Genomic DNA, 17,921 nt, shown 5'->3' with positions numbered 1-17,921 from the left:
ATTGATTACCGACTCTGTCACTGCATAAACATGTCAGCCACGCACAATCACAACACTCGTGACTCCACCACCACCACCACCACCACCAACAACAACAACAACAGCAGCAACGGTAACAACAACAACAACATCAGCAGCAGCAACAACAACAACAAAAGCAATAGCAACAATAAAACAACAACAGCAGCAACAACAACAGCAGCAACAGCAACAACAACAACAACAACAACAACAACAACAACAACAAGAACGGCAACAATTTTAACAACGGCAACAACAATTACGGCAACAACGGCAACAACAACGGCAACGGCAGTGACAGTGACAGCGACAGCAACAACAATAACAAAAACAATAAGAATTCTCATAAAATAATGACCATGAATAATTATGTGCACAAATAAAAGCAATGCAAGAACAAATTTAATACCGATAAAAAAAAAAAGAACGGAAGATGTGGAAGGTGGAAAGAAGCCAAAGATTACGATAATCTAAATATAATGAAGCCTCAACTATTGATTGAGTGCTTGAAGAGGACAGAGATATAAAAAAAAGAAAGAAAGAAAGAAAGGAATTAATGAAAGGGGAAAGATGAAGAAGACGAAGAAGCAATAATATCCAGGGGAAGCTACTCTAATGAATGCCCTTTGCCCTCTAGTCAGCTGTAAACAGAAAAATCTTGCTTGCTCTCGTGCCCAGTGTAGACGCCGGTTGCTCTCCACTTCACCATTACCTTTGGTAGCGGAGCGTAATTTTTTGAGGGACCTAAATTAAATCCTCATAGACTTAATCAAATTCTTGGCTGGATTGAACTTTGGTGGACCCATTGTGTTTACATAATGTATTATTATGCCTAGATGATCTAGAAATCTAGGTCTAGATTCTTCTAGATCTGATCTGAATGCAAAACAAGAGCGGACCTTTGCAAAGCTAGATCTAGAAGTCTAGATCTAGCCTTCAAAGTAGTTTCGGCTTCGTTCAGTTTTGAGTCCACCAAAGTTCATTCTTACCAAATTCTTCTCTGAAAAAGTGTGTCCTATTCCTATTGTTTCTTTGGTTAAATACAAAGTTTACTATCACATCCGATCGCAACAACATCATCGGATCGACCTGACATGTTAGATCTAGATCTAGATCTAAATCTAGATCTATCTGTAAATGTAAGCATGTAACGTCCACTGCCTCCCACCAGGCAGGCAATCAACCAAGCCAGACTGACGTCTACTCTTTACTAAGGCCACTTTAGTCTTTAAAACTTAAAACTTTGCTGTCAAACGATCACACAAATAAATTTAATATGCTCGTCACTGATTTTTACAACTAACTGTAAACTATCTCTAGAAATCAGACCCCCACCACTTGCCCTGGAAAGTGAAATTGTCATTTTGCTATTTTCAAACATATTTGCAAATATATAATAAAATACAGAAGACAAAGGCCTTTAAATTTTAGTTTTTTATCATCCACTAGAGTTAAAGACAAACATGAGAATAGAATTACATGGAAAAATGTAGGGGGCGTCAATGGGGCACGCCCCCGTGAAATGCCCCAGTTTACAGAAACTCAATAGTGTGCTGACCTGATCATGGTCTTTAATCATGTCACCACACCAACATTCCACCCCACTATACTTTTAATTAATTATACAAAAATGCACCCATCATTGGTCAAGAACAGTGCTATGTTTAAAAATGTTTCGAATTCACTCCTATATGATTCTGATGCACAACAACTGAAAAAAAAACAAGAACCCCCAATTGTTAATTTAAAAGCTCCATATTCTGACTTGGTGCTTCCTAAGCATGAAATTATATATTATATAATTACTGCGTACACGTAGTTGAATGAAAAAATGTTATGCATGTGTGGGTCATCCACATTGGCAATAATTATCTCAATGGTATTTCAAGTAAATGCATTAAAATAATAACTGTTGAAATTCGTTTAGTAAAACACTGATGAAAATGAATCAGGCTTGATAGTAGTAACACCATACCTTTTCTTTCACTGTCCAAGAGCCTTTGTGTATGACTCTCTTTTTATCATTGTTCTCATCTCTGCAGTAGCCTGTTGTGACGCCTGCTCTGACTCCTGCACCTACTGAGCTTCTTTGAATTAAGTGGCTTGTGAAAAGATAGCTGGAATATGGGAGATGCCGATAACTTTCATGTTGTCTTACGCAGTCGACCAGGTGCCCATCCTTATCACTCTCTTACTGTAATATGTGACCTGTCAAACACTGAATATACATATATATATATATATTTATTTAAATGTTCTCAATGTTAAAATTTAAGTTCGTTGAGAGTTAAATTAAGGAGATATCTTTAATTGAGGTCTTTGAGCCATGAAGCTGGAAAAATCAATAAGAGATAAAAAGAAAAGTTTCCAAGAAAGACTCATCCTCGAAGCAGATGTAACAACAGTAAACTAGCTAAAGGGAACGTGGTAAAAGTAAATCTCGCTTGCCTCAACCTCCTATTCTTATTAAATAAAAATGTAAAACAACTCTTTCTTTCATGATGCCATCGCAAATCAAATCTTTAAATATAGCCCCACAGTGAGTAAAGTTAACCCCAGATGTGTGTTGCAGGTCAAGTAAGATCAGAGTGAGGGCTCAATGGACTTTTTAGTTGAACACTTTGACGCGCTGTTTCTTTTTGAGGCATTATACCCTTGATCTCTCCATCATATATTATGTCAAGTGATAAGAAAAATGTTCCAGCTGTCAATATATTTTTTTTCTGACCTTTCTGATTTTGCTAGCACAGGACGTCTCAGTTTTATTAAGTAAACTTAAGAGGGACAAATGTTGTTCTGTCAAGACTACAGGTTTTTAAAAAAAAAATTATTCTAAGCCCATTTCCTAAATGCTATATTTTGTTTAATGGTTGTAAAGAATTCCTTCTAAATTTTATGGGGTTTTTTTTTCCTTACAGGGGAAAGTAATGAACCACTCGAGTCCAATTTCTCATATGAGAAGAAGGCCTATCCAACCGAAACACTGTCCAGCGGAGACTTATTGATAAAAAATCGCTTCTTGTCTCTTGACCCAGCACTGGTAAGAAGTGAAAGCTGCAAATTTGTGTTTCTGTTTTAATTGATAGTTTTTTCTGTCATTGTTTGTAACTAATTATTTTTCCAAGGTTCATTTCATATAAATCTATTAAAGTCTATTTGACATCCACGTTGTAACACAGCATAATTGAATGCTTGTCATGTCAAGGAAAGTCACTTTTAGTATCTAGGTTATGGCAAGGTATGCATGAAAATTACATAATATGAACATAGAAATTGCAGTTTTGTAGCAAAAGTGCTTGGTGGATTGGTTTGATATTAACATGGATGTCATAAAATGTATATAAGTTGTTCCATTTTTTGGTATTTTGACCAAAATGAACCAGTTCACTTCCAGCTCTTTTTTCTCAATATAGTTTAAATACTTATGTTTCTGTCTAGCCGTGCAGTCTCGGCATTGAGAAGAATAGGACTGACATGGTGCTAGCGTGTCGTAGGAGGCGACTAAATGGCGAAACCAGGTAGCGACTCCCGAAACAGAGTCATCCTCCCTCCAGGTCGGGGTTGAGTCACGAGGCTAACAACCTCTCTCGTAAAAAGAACTTGTTACAGAAACACATTCAACCGAAAACCATTGTCTCTGCTTGGCTGGTCGTGGATACGAAGCAGTGAAAGCCGAAAGGAAGCTGCTGGTCAGAAGCCTCCACCATCATCCAAGTCCAAGTCTCTCCGGATTGGTTCGTGGAACGTTAGGACCCTTTATGAGGCTGGAAAAACTGCACAGGTCCTCCAAGAAATGCACCGATACCACCTACACATACTGGTAATCAGCGAGACCCACTTGAACCAGTCTGGACAGAAGCGAATGAAAGAGGGGGAGCTTTTCATTTATTGAGGAAATGACAGTGATGGACCACACAGGGAAGGAGTAGGGATGATCATAGCCAAAACAGCGCAAAAGACATTCAGGGGCTGGGAAGCAAATAGTCCAAGAATCATCATGGCCTCATTTGGAACTCAAAAAGAACTCAAGGAAAGAGATGGCAGGAAGAAGATCATTAACATGAACATCATACAAGTGTTTGCCCCAACCAATGATGCAGAAGTGGAGAATAAAGATGACTTCTACAACCGCCTGCAGAGTGTGATCGACAAACTTCCAGGTAAGGACATCAACATTGTCATGGGAGACCTAAATGCAAAGATAGGTTCGGACAATCGTCCCTGTGAGACATGGGCAGACATGGATTAGGAGAGGCAAATGACAACGGAGAAAGATTCCAAAACTTCTGTGCAATCAACGACTTGGTTATTGGAGGAACAATCTTCCCACATAAAAGAATTCATAAGGCCACTTGGGTCTCCCCGGATGGAACAACGGAAAACCAAATTGATCATTTTTGCATTTCCCGGAAGTTTAGACCCTCACTGGAGGATGTCCGAGTCTTACGAGGAGCAGACGTTGCATCAGACCGCCATTTGATCCTTGGAAAGATGAAACTGAAACTGAGAAGGTATGCTCAAATCACAACTGGAAGTCGCCAAAAGTATGAAGTGAGCCTTCTGAAAGATCCAGTAAAGAAAAATGAATTCAAGTTGGAACTGAAGAACAGATTTCAAGCCCTTCAAGATCTGGATGACTGTGAAGTAAACGAACACTGGGACAAGATAAAACAGGCAGTAAATAAAACCTGCCAGAGCATCCCAGGACCCAAAGTCAACTCCAGGAATGACTAGATTTTACAGGACTCTCTAGGCAAAATCAAAAGAAGAAGAGAGCTGAAGGCCCAAGTCAACAACTGCCGTACCCGAACTGAGAAACTCGCTGCACAACAAGAGTATACACCGAAGCAAACCGGGAGGTAAAGAATTCCATCAAGAAGGACAAGAATACCTACTTGAATGGCCTGGCCGAAAAGGCAGGGAAAGCAGCAACAGAAGGGCACTTGCAGATTGTACATCAGACAACAAAGACTCTTTCAGGTAGGTTTAGCAAGCCCACTCTACCAGTGAAAGACAAAGAGGGAAAGACTATATTCAACCCAGAGTGGCAACTGAACCGATGGAGGGAACACTTTGATCAACTTTTGAACAAACCACCTCCAGAAAACCAACCAGAAATTGTTCCTGCCAGAAATGACCTCCCGATCGCTACGGAACCACCTTTGAGAGAGGAAATTGCTGCAGCTTTAACAGCACTGAAGTCCCGCAAGGCAGCTGGACCCGACCATATACCACCAGAAGCCCTTAAGACAGATAAAGATACAGCAGTAGAAATTCTTCATGCTCTATTCGAAAAGGTTTGGCAAGAAGAGGAAATACCTTCAGACTGGAAGGAAGGCCGCCTAATCAAGCTGCCAAAGAAAGGAGACCTCAGCAATTGTAACAACTACAGAGGCATAACACTCCTGTCCATACCTGGGAAAGTCTTTAACAGGATACTCCTGGAGAGAATCAAGCTGGCAACAGATGAGAAGCTCAGAGGAAACCATGCAGGATTCCGCCAGAACCGATCATGTGTGGACCAGATCGCTACCCTGTGTATCATTGTTGAGCAATCGCTTGAATAGAATTCACCACTAGTGGTCAACTTCATTGATTATGAAAAGGCATTTGACAGCGTGGACTGGGAAACTCTGTCGAAAGTCATGCGACATTTTGCAATACCTGACAAAATCGTTGAGCTTGTGAAGACCACCTATGATGGAACAAACTGCCATGTCTTTCACGAAGGACAACTCAGAACCATTCCAGGTACAGACAGAAGTGCGACAAGGATGCCTGCTCTCACCTTTTCTCTTCATACTTGCAATTGACTGAATCTTGAAGGAAGCCACCAGAGGCAAACACAATGGAATACAGTAGATCCCTTGGAAGTAGCTGGACGACTTGGACTTCGCAGATGACCTTGCACTGCTCTCTCACACACATGCTCAGATGCAAGAAAAGACCAAGGAACTCAACAGCCTATCAAGAAATGTTGGCCTACATATATACACCCGCGCAAGTCGAAAGTAATGAAACTAGGAAAAGTGTCAAGCCCTGCTGTGACAGTGGAAGACAATCCCCTAGAAGAAGTGGACTCCTTTACCTACATTGGAAGTGTCATCGATGGTAAAGGTGGAACTGTAGCAGATGTAAAAGCAAGAACCGCTAAGGCAAGGTCAGCATTCAAGCAATTATCAAAAGTCTGGAAAGGAAGCAACATCTCACTGCACACCAAGATTCGACTTTTTAATTCCAATGTCAAGTCTGTGCTCTTTTACGGCAGCGAAACTTGGAAGACAACAAAGACAGTGCTGAATAAAGTCCAGACTTTCATCAACAGATGTATGAGGAGTATCCTAAGAATTAAGTGGCAGGATAGAATAAGAATTGAAGAGCTATGGGAAAGGACAGGACAAAAGGATATAGAAGTAAAAATTGGACTAAGAAAGTGGCGTTGGAGGGGACACACCTTCAAAAAACCCAGCGGAAACATCACAAGACAGTCACTGCAATGGAACCCACAGGGAGCATGAGGCAGGGGTAGGCCACGAGAGACATGGAGGAGATGTGTGGAAAGGGACATGAGAGAGATGAAGCTCACTTTGAACAAGCTAGGAAGGATGGCCCAGGATAGAGATAAATGGAAGGAGCTTGTAGTGGCCTATACCCTGCCAGGGGTGAAAGGTAGTGATGATATGTTTCTGTCAAAATTATTGCTTTTCATGTTTTGGTTGTAAGATATGTAGTGTTGTACAGATTCCGTGCAATGCAGATGATAGGGTTTTACGTATTCAAACTTTTTATCAAATTACTTAAAAGTGTTGTTTATTTACAGAGATGTAGAATGAATGAGGACTCTGGTGTTCAGTATATCAAAGCCTGGGAACTTGGAAAAACTGTTGATGGGTTAGGTGGTGTTGGTGAGGTCATAGCAAGTGCAGATTCCAGCTTCCAGCCTGGAGATATCGTCACTCCCAACTTTGAGTGGCCTTGGGAGCTTTACTTTGTTGTGAAGGCTAATACTGTGCGCAAGGTATGCTGTACATTTATTGCAAATAATTTGAAAGTTGAGTTAGAATGTGCTTTTGGATAGCAGTGCTTCCCTTCTACTGTACTTTTACGGAAATCCGTACTTTCTGCCAGTTCCGTAGACTACTTGTTCCTCCATCATTATAAACTCCCTCCGTAAAAAACTGCAACAACGTAGGACTAAATATCTACTGAAATTCCATATCAAAAGATCCATACTCGCCTTCGTATTGTCTTGTATAAGCTACGGATATTTACGGTAATTCTCTCGGCAATAAGTTAATGTTATAGAGACCTGCCAGATTGCGTGTCTCCTGCAATCGGCCCTTATTCCGCTATTCTGTCCCCGTAGAATTATGGAAATTTAGAAGGCCAAATTATGCACAAAAAAAGCAAAATTATGCAAAAATTATGCAAGTAAGCGTAACACCATTCGCGACATGTTTTGCACTTTTTCAACACAAAGTTTCATGATTTTCATGTTTTATGTACAGACAAATTGAAAACAGAACATATCAGTATCAGTAATTTGTTGTGTATTTGGAAAAGAAAACAATATACATCAGTAAAAAAAAAAAAAAAAAAAAAAAAACCACCAAAAATAATAATCTCTGTAACTTTAAGAGGAAAGAAAAATGTTTTAAAAAATTAATAAAATAGGACATCTGGACCTCTGATGCTGGCACATTACCAAAACCAGGGACACCTGTCAAACATGAAACACCAGCAGACATGAGAACAACAACTTTTGATGGATTGAAGAATTGAACACGCTCAAGGAACAAAATCACAACCCATAACCAAGATCTTCTAACAATAAAGGGAAATAACCAACTTTTCACTTAAATGAGACTTATTACGGTGACTACTTCCCTTTAGTCACATGACGAGGCGTTAATTAATTGTTTTGTGAAAAAAAGGAAAAAAACGTGAAAAAACGCGGATAATCCAAAATTATGCAAATGTTGCAGAATTACGCGAAAAAACGCGGCTGCACAATCGCATAATCCTACGCGGACAGGCTATTTCACATGCATTCATTGCGGGTTGGCATGCAGTACAGTTTTACCTGCAGATTGATCAAAATCTGATGAACTTTTTGTTCCAATTACCTCCTTTCACTCATTCCGTCTGTCTATCTGCGGACTGTTGCCGCGGCTGGAAAATATGCGCGTTGATCGAATGAATTGACTAGTGATCTTAGACAGAAAATTACTGTCAGAAAGAAACTTGTTTGCAAATTTATTGTCGAGATCTAGAGAAATTATTAATGCGAAAATTCTACTGTGCGGGAACGCGATGAGGGCCGCGATGAAATAAATTATGCTAAAACTACTAAAATCAAGAATAGATCTATAATTCGAAGTGGTGTTCCGAGGTTGTGACATGCAACATTCAGAAGTGAAAATTGTGGAAAATTAGGGTATACACTTGGAAACGATGTTTTGAAGGTGTATATATCTATTCATTATTCCCAGGTTTTCCTTCTATCAATTGTGCGATGACAAATTAATAGAATTATAATAGCAATGGAAGGGGAACATCGCCAGCAATGGAAAGATAATATGTAGCTGGAAAAATCAAACCAGACAAAATTTTGGCGAACTAATAAATGTTATGGGTTGTAGGCAATCTCTTCAAACAGGCTCCTAAATGCCATTTTTAACCCTCTAAAAGCACTAAATTTCAATTTCTTCAGGGGCTTCGCCCCCTCAAACCCCACTAGGACTCTGCCCCTGGACCCTGATGCGGCCCTCAGACCCTTGGCACAATTTTCCTTACTTTTCAGCTTCAGCTGGTGGATGCACTGGGATAGATCTATCTGTAAAAGCTAGTTCTTTGTGCTAGGTAAATGGTAGGGCCTACATTTATTGAAGATATTGGGAAAAAGTTAAAATGGATTCTAAATTTTTTGAATAGAGATATATCTTTTTTACTTTGTTTTCGAAAAACAGGCTATTGTTATTAGGTGGTAAATAAAATTAAATGTTTATAAATAATATAATTTGACTTTTGTGAAAGTTTTGGTTGGATTTAGGAATAAAAATGGTGTGGTTGATTACATGTTGCCTACCCATCAAATTTTGCATTTGATTATTCTCAATCATTGAAATGATCTATCAGGAAATCTAAGGATCAAAGAAGGTAGAACTATGACACATTTTTATTTTTTTTACTTCAGCTCCCTGAAGCCATGACTCAAATCTCACCAACTCTTTGTCTGAGTGTTCTTGGTGTAACCGGCTTGACTGCCTACCTGGGTGTCAAAGAAAAAGGACACATTCGACGCGATGCCAACCAAGTGATGGTCGTGAGTGCTGCGGCTGGCTCCACGGGTTCTTTAGCAGGCCAGGTGAGTGGTGATGTTTTCTGCTAACATGCTTTTTTTTTTTAAAGATGGCCCAGGACAGAGATAAATTGAAGGAGCTTTATGTGGCCTATACCCTGCTAAGGGTGAAAGGTTTTGAGGATGATGCTTTTAAAAAAAAGATATTTTAGTCTGACAATTAAATATATAAGCTGGCTTTTTGTTTTACCAGCAAGTTTTACTGGTTTTTACAGTTTTGTCGATTCCTGGATGTCTTGAGACCTAGAGAAATAATAAACAAATGAAAATGCTCACAAATGTATTTCTGTAAGCAGAAACAGATTGGTTTTTTTTAGCACTTTTCAGATCTTAGATGTAACTGAAAACCTGTATATTTACTTCAGATAGGAAAAGCTGAAGGGTGTGGAAAACTTGTAGGTATCTGTGGGTCAGACACCAAGTGCCAGTGGCTGACAACAGAGCTTGGCTTTGATGTAGCCATTAACTACAAAACTGAGAATGTCTCTGAAAAGCTGGAAGCTGTCTGCCCTGAAGGAGTGGATGTCTACTTTGACAATGTTGGTGGGAGTATAAGCAATGATGTGATTAGAAAGGTAACTTCTGTGTGCTCTGTTTCGTTAAAACGATCTTTTTCTTTCTGTCCACTACTGCTTTATAGACGATCAGACGAATGCAGTGTCAAAAAAAGATTTCAGTGTGCCTAAAATGTGATACCTTAAGTTTTTTCTTTAGAAAAATATTTTGTTTGATTTATTAAGTTGTTCTCCGCCAATATTTTTTATATCATCTCTCTTGCGAATTTCTTTTAATTTGAATTTACCTTTCACCTCCATGTATTGTTTGAAAGCAAACTAGTTAGGCCTGGAACCCCAATGACCTTTTTTTTAAAAACTCTGACAGAGATGAGACTCAAAATCATTTCTTATAGAATTTATGAACGTTAGAGATCTGTTGTCAGGTTTTTAAAAATGTTTTTATTATTAATACTTTTACATATATATATATATATTATGAATTGCTGATTCCCAAAACGTTGTAAGGAAACCAAGGAATATACCTGTAGTTTCTCATTTTGATTTAGTGCTTTTGCGTCTCCACACATTCCCTTTCAGATGAATCAAGACTCTCACATTATACTGTGTGGACAAATCGCAGACTACAATAAAGATTTACCATATCCTCCCCCTATTCCCACAGACATTGAAGCCACCTTGAAGGACAAGAACATAACCAGGTGAGCCAAGTAGTATGAAGATTTTTAATTGGTACTTTGCATCAGTTCTTGGCACACTTCACAAATATCGGTGGTTGATTAGTGGATGCTCTGGTGTGGTTTATTTGCGGTTGCTCCTTCTTTCTTGTCAAACCTCTATCATCCTTTTCGCTCCTCCTTTTTTGTGTTTGTTACTCTCTTGTAACACCTCTAATCTTCAGCTCTAAAATGACCTAGTTGTGTTGCAAGTGCCATAAAACTCTTACAAAAAACAAAACAATAAAAACTCACAAACTACAAACTATTTCACGCTTTCTCTTTTCTTCACATGTTTTAAGTTGAAAAGTTTGAAATCCTCTTAACCCTTTAGTTGCCAGGGGGTGTGTGTTTCTACTGTCAGCACTGATTTTCATCTAAGCTCTCTAGTCAGGACAGCAGTCTCAGTGTTACTGGACTTACGGTCTAGATCTAGCCCACTGGTAACATAACCGGTCTGTGAGTGTCAATTTCCTACTTCCCTGTATTCCCCTTCTTACCCATAATTTCAAGAAAACTTTCAAATCTGAATAAAAAATTGACATTTTCTGCCTTTCTAAAATCCTTTTGGTGTTAGCCTACCCTTTGAGTTTTGTGAGAGAACATTGTCGTCCGCAAGACGAGACTTATGTTTATTGATAGCTTGTAAGCCTAGCAGGAAACTAACACTAGCAAATTTAGTACCGCTTTGCACATTTTTCTTTTCACGAATACAAATCCAGGCTGTTCTTGTGGCTAAATCTCAGTACAGAAGAATTACAACAAGATAATTTGCATGTCGGACGCATAACATCTTATAGCTTATAGGCGACCAGGAACATCTACAGAGCCAAAAGTTAAATTAAGCATTTTCATGACATACAGTCCATGCCGGCTTTAAGCACGGTCACCGGGAGAAAGCTTAAGCGTGCTTTATGCCGAAGAGTGCTTGAGTGCGAAGTAGACATAATCCAGAGATTTTCATGTAGAAAATTTCCCGTACTATTTCCCTTTGTTTGTAAGTGTAAGTAGGCCTATAGCGGTCCCGCAAAAGTGTGCACTCTTATTTTTACCCACCTTGGTAGTTTTTGTTTGCTTGTTTGTTTTTGTTTTGTGGTCGAATGGAAAATGACAACTTAATTTAGACTGCCAGTCACGATACAGCACACTAGGTCTACACACTGTCTGTGCGTACCACTGCCCGCTGTGCCACATTCATACCACCGCCTTCATCCCACCTCGCGCTTGATACTCAATCAGGATTAACTGATAGCGATGGTCAAAGGTGAAATCGCAGCCAGCCCCCCTTTGTCGTCTCACCAACTCTCTTTGTATTTTTTTTGTCTGTGTGTAGCTTTGCCAAAGGCTAGATCCTATGTCCACGCGCGCGGCTGTGTGCATCTCTCTGCCTTCATCTCCGCCTGTGTGAGTGTGTGTCTCCGTCACTTTCGTGCTTTGTGTTTCTCTTAACACACTCACTGCTGCGGTGTAGACTTTGATGGGTCATCGTGAAAGTATTGATTGTCTTATAAATGAAGCATGCGTGTAATTTATATCACAAAAATTTGGTAAGAGCCGTTTAGCGTGCTTGAGTTCGAAACGTGCTTTATGCCGACACGGACTACCAAATACGTCATTAGGCAATGAAGGGGTTAAACAACACATTCTTAAAAAGTGAAGGTACCTGTCATGTTATGAGGTAAAAACTGATTCCATAATATAATGTATCCGTTATGTTGTTTTATAATAATATCATGAATTCATACTTCAACTGGCATTTATAATGTAATGAATGGCCTCTTCTCTGACGCATGCAGAAGATGTGAGCTCCATACGTGTTTGACGTTTCTCTGTCTGTCTCCACAGGCGCCATGAACCTCTCAAGCAGCCCACCTCCTAAATAATCTAAATTGTGTCCCAATGGGAGCATATTTACACGTTTAGAATTATAATATTACCTTTACATAAAATTTCTTCATTTTCTGAGTCTTTATAAACTATTTCTTCTTTTTCACTCTAGCACTTACATATGAAAAATGTACATAGTAAAATACACACATGTGTAACAGATTTTTAGGTCAGGCGTTTTGTTTTAGACATGAATATATTCTTTGCATTTATAGTATCTACATAGGAAAATTTGTCCTTACCGAAAAGATATCTGCTTCGTGCCAATTTTGCTATAATAATGATCTTGCTAGATAGGCCTACCATTTAACTTCTGTGCAAAATAATCATAGATAGCACTTTTGGCTCAATCCTTTCCAGAGAAAGATTCCTGGTTCTGAATTATCAAGATCAGTTTGAGCCTGCCCTTGGTCGCCTTATGGAACTGTACGTGCAAGGAAAACTGAAGGTAAAAATAGTTCCCTATTGCTAAATCCTAGGCTATGGAGATCAGTGTGGTGTAGTATTATGCTTTCTAATTCATTTGGGAGGTCTGTTCTCATTTTAGCCCGTAATTTTCTGTTTTAGTTTCTTTTTTTCATGCTACTGAAGAGGCATTATAAGTTACCGATTTGTACCTAGATTATTATTACATTTTTTTAGATCGCAGGGTGAGGAGGGATGGGAAGGGGCTCTGTCTTCCTGAGGGATTTTGGATTTTTTAAATCTGCTGTTTCTTTCCTGCTTTTGAACACACTTTGTTTCAGACATTAAATTTTCACTCTTGTGAATGATAATATTAGCTTTCATTTTTAAATGCCTGGGTATATTCGACTCTTTAATTCCAATGTCAAGTCTGGGCTCCTCTACGGCTGCAAAATTTGGAAGACAACAAAGACAGTGCTGAATAAAGTCCAGACTTTCATCAACAGATGTATGAGGAGTATCCTAAGGATTAAGTGGCAGGATAGAATAAGAAATGAAGAGCTATGGGAAAGGACTGGTCAAAAGGATATAGAAGTAGAAATAGGACTAAGAAAGTGGCGTTGGATGGGACACACCTTCAGAAATCCCAGCGGAAACATCACAAGACAGTCACTGCAATGGAACCCACAGGGAGCATGAGGCAGGGGTAGGCCATAGGAAACATGGAGGAGATGTGTGGAAAGGGACATGAGAGAAATGAAGCTCACTTGGAACGAGCTAGGAAGGATGGCCTAGGATAGAGAGAAATGGAAGGAGCTTGTATGTGGCCTATTCCCTGCCAGGGGTGAAAGGCATTGATGATGATGATGATATATTGCCAAAAGAGGGAGTTCATTTCATTGTTCAAGTGGTCTAAGAGTAACTTGTCATCAACAATATAATATATTTAGTATCGCTGTGCTCATTTGAGTCTTGCAGTGCTATGAATAGTATATAATATAGATGTAAATTGTGTTTTGTTTGGTATAATGTCTACTGATGGACAGATAACAGACAAAAGTGGTAATAGTTTTTTCCGATAGGTGTGTTTCACAAAACGTCTTGTTTGCCTACTAGATGATGCTTCTGGGTCTTGCTGAAGCTCTCAGGTTGAGACTTCATGTCATACACAATGTTTCTCAAGAGTTGTTTTTTTTTCAAACACATTGTCTAAACTTACTGTGGAGATCTAAATTTCATTTTGAAATACCATACTTTTTTGTATCTGTTTATTACCAAAGAATGTACTCTTTCCTTTGTCCTAATTCAATAAAATGACTAACATGTTTGTAACTCAGTCACAAGTGTTATGAACTCCATAGAAATAATTTTGAAATACTTTTAGGATTACACATTCTAAATTCAAGCTGCCTACAGACAGTGGCAATGGACATGGAAGTGCCTAATCTCATATTTTACTCTTTAAGAGTCAATATATTTTGAACCTCAAAGCAACAATGTGGTTTCTAAATCCATGTACGAGTACAAACTCATTTTGGCTCTTTTTGTTCTATCTCAAAGGTGAAAGAAACAATTGAAATGGGCTTGGAAAACGCTGGGAAAGCCTTTGTCTCCATGATGAAAGGGGGTAACATCGGGAAGCAGATTGTGCAAGTGACAAGATGACCTCTTCACTAGTGGATTTGGTTAGGTAGTTTTGTCCCATTGCAATGTGGTTCTTAATGTGAAGTCCATGGCAATGAAGTAAAACTTCAGTCGAGCCTACTTTGAATTTTTGAACATTTGAATGAGTGTGTGTGTGGGTTGGGGAGAGGGGTGGGTTAGAGTTAGAGAAGAGAGTGGACTGCTTTTTGCTAATGGAAAATAATAATTTTAAAAAATCTTCGGCTCTCTATTTTTTCATCTTTAGTAATTATTGTTGAAGAAGTGATTCATTTGTCAACAAATATAGTGTATTTGATTAAATTTTCAAGGAAACTTACACAATCAACACTGAGGTTGTGCGAGTTTCCTTGATAATCTAATACTAATAGAATCGTATTTCAACCTGATTGATGCAATCCTGCTTTTGTCAAGGCGAACTTGTGTGACTGCAGCAATGTGATTTTTGGTGCTATAGATCAAGCATACTGATTTTTATACTCCTGTTGTTTCAATTAAAATTTTGTTGAAGATTGATGTGCATCCATTAATTACACTGAATGACTTTTCATTCTGCATGTGTTTGTTGCTTTGAATTATTCCTGAAATGCAAAGTTTTTCAAATATGTATTTCATCATGGTTATTAGGTCTTTGTGAAAATAATGGAGTAGATCAAACTAGCATTTTTCCGAACATTGGATAATTTTTATCAATTTTTTAATTTTGGGCTCAACACCTTTTATGTACATTTACAAACACTTTTCTGTTTTGATTTTTATTGACACGTGTTAATGAAAAGGACAAAAGTTTCAATAAAAGCAGTTTCCAAGAACACTAGAACTTTGGAAGTCAAACTTTGGCGGCCTTTTTTCTCGCTAAATTGTTCTGACACCAGGTGACCCCCTACCTCTTTCAATCCTGAATATCTCAACTTCTATTCAAGATATATAGGTATTGTTTTCATTAAAAGCAAGGCAAATGAACAGTCTTTAAGATGATACCAGAAAATCCATATATGCCAAAAATTGACGAGTGCTTGATTTCACTTCGTAGTGACACATATTTTTTTGTCTTTAGCTTTTGTGATTCGCTGCTATTGCAATACACCTCAGAGAAACCCGAATAAAATAAATGTAGGCTTACTCTTCATCTATAATTGAGTTTTATCCTCTTCTTTCCGGTTGTACTTACTTAATGTGTATATTTTATTTGTTATAATCACACACACGCACACTCACACACATATAAACACACATATACACATAAACACACACGCACACATAAACACACACACCCACATCTTACTTTTGATAACTACTCTGAATAATCTAAGAGCCAAGGTCCACATACTCCGCTTTCGTACACTTACGTACTCACAAAGTGCGTATGGAAGCGTTCGGCCTTTTATTTCTATATTACCTGGGCCCACTGCGGACGACACGCTTCCTCACGCTTACGTGAAAAACGTATGACGTCTAGTGTCTAGCATGTCGAACATTTTCCGTACATGCTGTGGCTTCACCGACACTGATTTCGTTGATTGTCTTTTGTTTGCCCACTTTTACCTTTAAAATTAAATTAGTGCCACTTGACTTTGATCTCAGTATTCTCAGTCTAAAGACTGATTTTTTAATAACATTTTTTGTTTGTTTTTTTTTGTTGTTTTTTTTTGGGGGGGGGGTTGTTTTGTTTCTTCATTTGACATGATTTAAAAATAGTCAATAAAGTTCACATCATTGTTAATTATTGAATTTGCTATTCTGAATTTCAATAGTTGTTTGGTATTTGTTATTTGTTTTTTTCTGCTCCCATTTTTCAAAGTAAACAAATGTGCCTGAGAAGAACACGCTCTTTGGGAGGCATAGAGTGGCTCTTACTTAAATGACTGATACGGTAAAGATCATTTACGTAGGTCGTATACTACAATGACAACAGCGGAAAAAAAAGAACAGCAGCAACAGCAGCAGCAGCAACATCTTACAAAAAAGAAGGAAAAGAAACTAGGTGCATTGTGTTTACTTTGTGTTTACTTTGGTCATAAACTGTACTGTCAATGGACAATCAAATAAAAAACCTGCAAACATTTGGAATTAAGGAGACAGACAGAGCTAGATGGATATAGAGACAGACGTTCAGCTTTATTTGATATAAGGGCCCTGAACCATTAATGCCCAGCTCATAGCCAACCTTCCATTGGGTATACTGTTTATACTTGTACTACTATTAGCATAATTGTCGATTTTGAGAAAGAGCTTGACGTTTTTGAACCGTAGCAATGAGTGCATCCATCTTGATGGAATAGAAATCATGCAATGCAAGGGTACTTGCTGTCTGAAGGGAAACAGGATATTTCAGTGTTGCCCCTAGTGCTTTCGGTTTGATTGAAAGCCGAACTTATCTCCGTATTGAAAACATGCAGGAAATTTGACGCAGTGTAGACTGAGTAGACTGCCTATTTCGATCTCTCGGGTGACGTGCGTTCGGTGGGTTCAAGGTCAGCATTAAAAGTAATAAAAGCAAAACAGGATCGGCGTGTCTGCACGCTTATTGTCGTGCATTTTTTCGAATTATTTTAAACCCGTCACTCACTACGCAATTAAAAGGGTGCGCCTGCCTTGAGATGGCCTCAAGACCAACTGAACGCAATCTCAAGATGATCTCAAGACCAAAATCCGGACTGCTCGGTTAAAAATCTCCACAAACCATGAGATCGCTTGAATTCAGAACGAGCCTGAAAATTGTCGGATCGGAGATCAGGTTACTCGACGCTAAAAATAAAGTGGTGCCAAAATCTAAATTTTGCCAATCTGACTTCAGAATCTTCCTCAGGGTCAAATTCTAGCGGGATTTGATACGAAACACTTCTTTTTATCAAATGTTTGATGTAGCAATGTCATCATTTTTTGCGTCAGCCAGCTTATTTTGTGGTTAAAGACCATTTGGGGTTGAATGGTACTGAAAGCTGTGGAAAATAAAACAATACGAGGTACTTTGTTGATTTCTCCTCGATATTCAACAATGGAGTCAATTAGAGAAATTCTTAAAAACTATACAGGTTCCAGCAACTTCACTTTAGGTGGAAGCCATTTTGGTAATGTGCTGGCATGAGTAGTGTGTGGACGCAAATGAGATCGCTCACAGATCCGATCGTCAGTTCACCTTGAGATCATCTTCAAACTATCTTAAGATCAGGAACTGCGTAGTGAGTGGGGGGCTTTACCCATTTCCTGTAGATCTAATATATATTCATTTCTGAACATATCGATCCAAGCTTCCTTGACCTCTGCATTTTAGTTGGGTTAACTGGTCTAAAGTCTTGTATTTTTGTGTAGTTTTTTACTCTTCTCTCAGTCATTAGTAATGAGATTTCCTGA

The 17,921-nt window shown here is 38.7% G+C and overlaps 2 protein-coding genes across 2 annotated transcripts in view; both read left to right on the top strand.

Annotated features, from left to right (window-relative positions):
- Positions 1 to 659: 659 nt before the first annotated feature.
- LOC101861741 (prostaglandin reductase 2) lies at positions 660 to 14,759 on the top strand. The gene is made up of 9 exons (XM_005101678.3): positions 660 to 738; positions 2,064 to 2,191; positions 2,940 to 3,061; positions 6,842 to 7,039; positions 9,218 to 9,388; positions 9,748 to 9,957; positions 10,477 to 10,598; positions 12,861 to 12,948; positions 14,466 to 14,759. The coding sequence occupies exons 2-9, from the start codon at positions 2,146 to 2,148 to the stop codon at positions 14,568 to 14,570; spliced, it is 1,062 nt and encodes a 353-aa protein (XP_005101735.1). The 5' UTR covers positions 660 to 738; positions 2,064 to 2,145; the 3' UTR covers positions 14,571 to 14,759.
- Positions 14,760 to 16,428: 1,669 nt separating this feature from the next.
- The window catches only part of LOC101863826, a 17,284-nt gene continuing 15,791 nt past the window's right edge, over positions 16,429 to 17,921 (top strand). Inside the window, exon 1 of the mRNA XM_005101687.1 lies at positions 16,429 to 16,440. Within this exon, the coding sequence (XP_005101744.1) occupies positions 16,429 to 16,440 (12 nt within the window). The remainder of the gene's footprint in view (positions 16,441 to 17,921) is intronic.

This window comes from Aplysia californica, unplaced genomic scaffold (genome assembly GCF_000002075.1).
Source record: "Aplysia californica isolate F4 #8 unplaced genomic scaffold, AplCal3.0 scaffold00293, whole genome shotgun sequence".
In the NCBI taxonomy this organism is placed as follows: Eukaryota; Metazoa; Mollusca; class Gastropoda; order Aplysiida; family Aplysiidae; genus Aplysia; species Aplysia californica.
The sequence above is the reverse complement of the archived record's forward strand: the minus strand, read 5'-3'. Positions and strand labels throughout refer to the sequence as shown.

Excerpts from the sequence above, each read along its gene's own strand:
- LOC101861741 (XM_005101678.3), top strand. The coding sequence starts at position 2,146 with ATGGGAGATGCCGATAACTTTCATGTTGTCTTACGCAGTCGACCAG. Across the intron at positions 2,192-2,939 it reads TGTCTTACGCAGTCGACCAG|GGGAAAGTAATGAACCACTC; the intron begins GTGCCCATCCTT and ends TTTTCCTTACAG. Across the intron at positions 9,958-10,476 it reads GCAATGATGTGATTAGAAAG|ATGAATCAAGACTCTCACAT; the intron begins GTAACTTCTGTG and ends ATTCCCTTTCAG.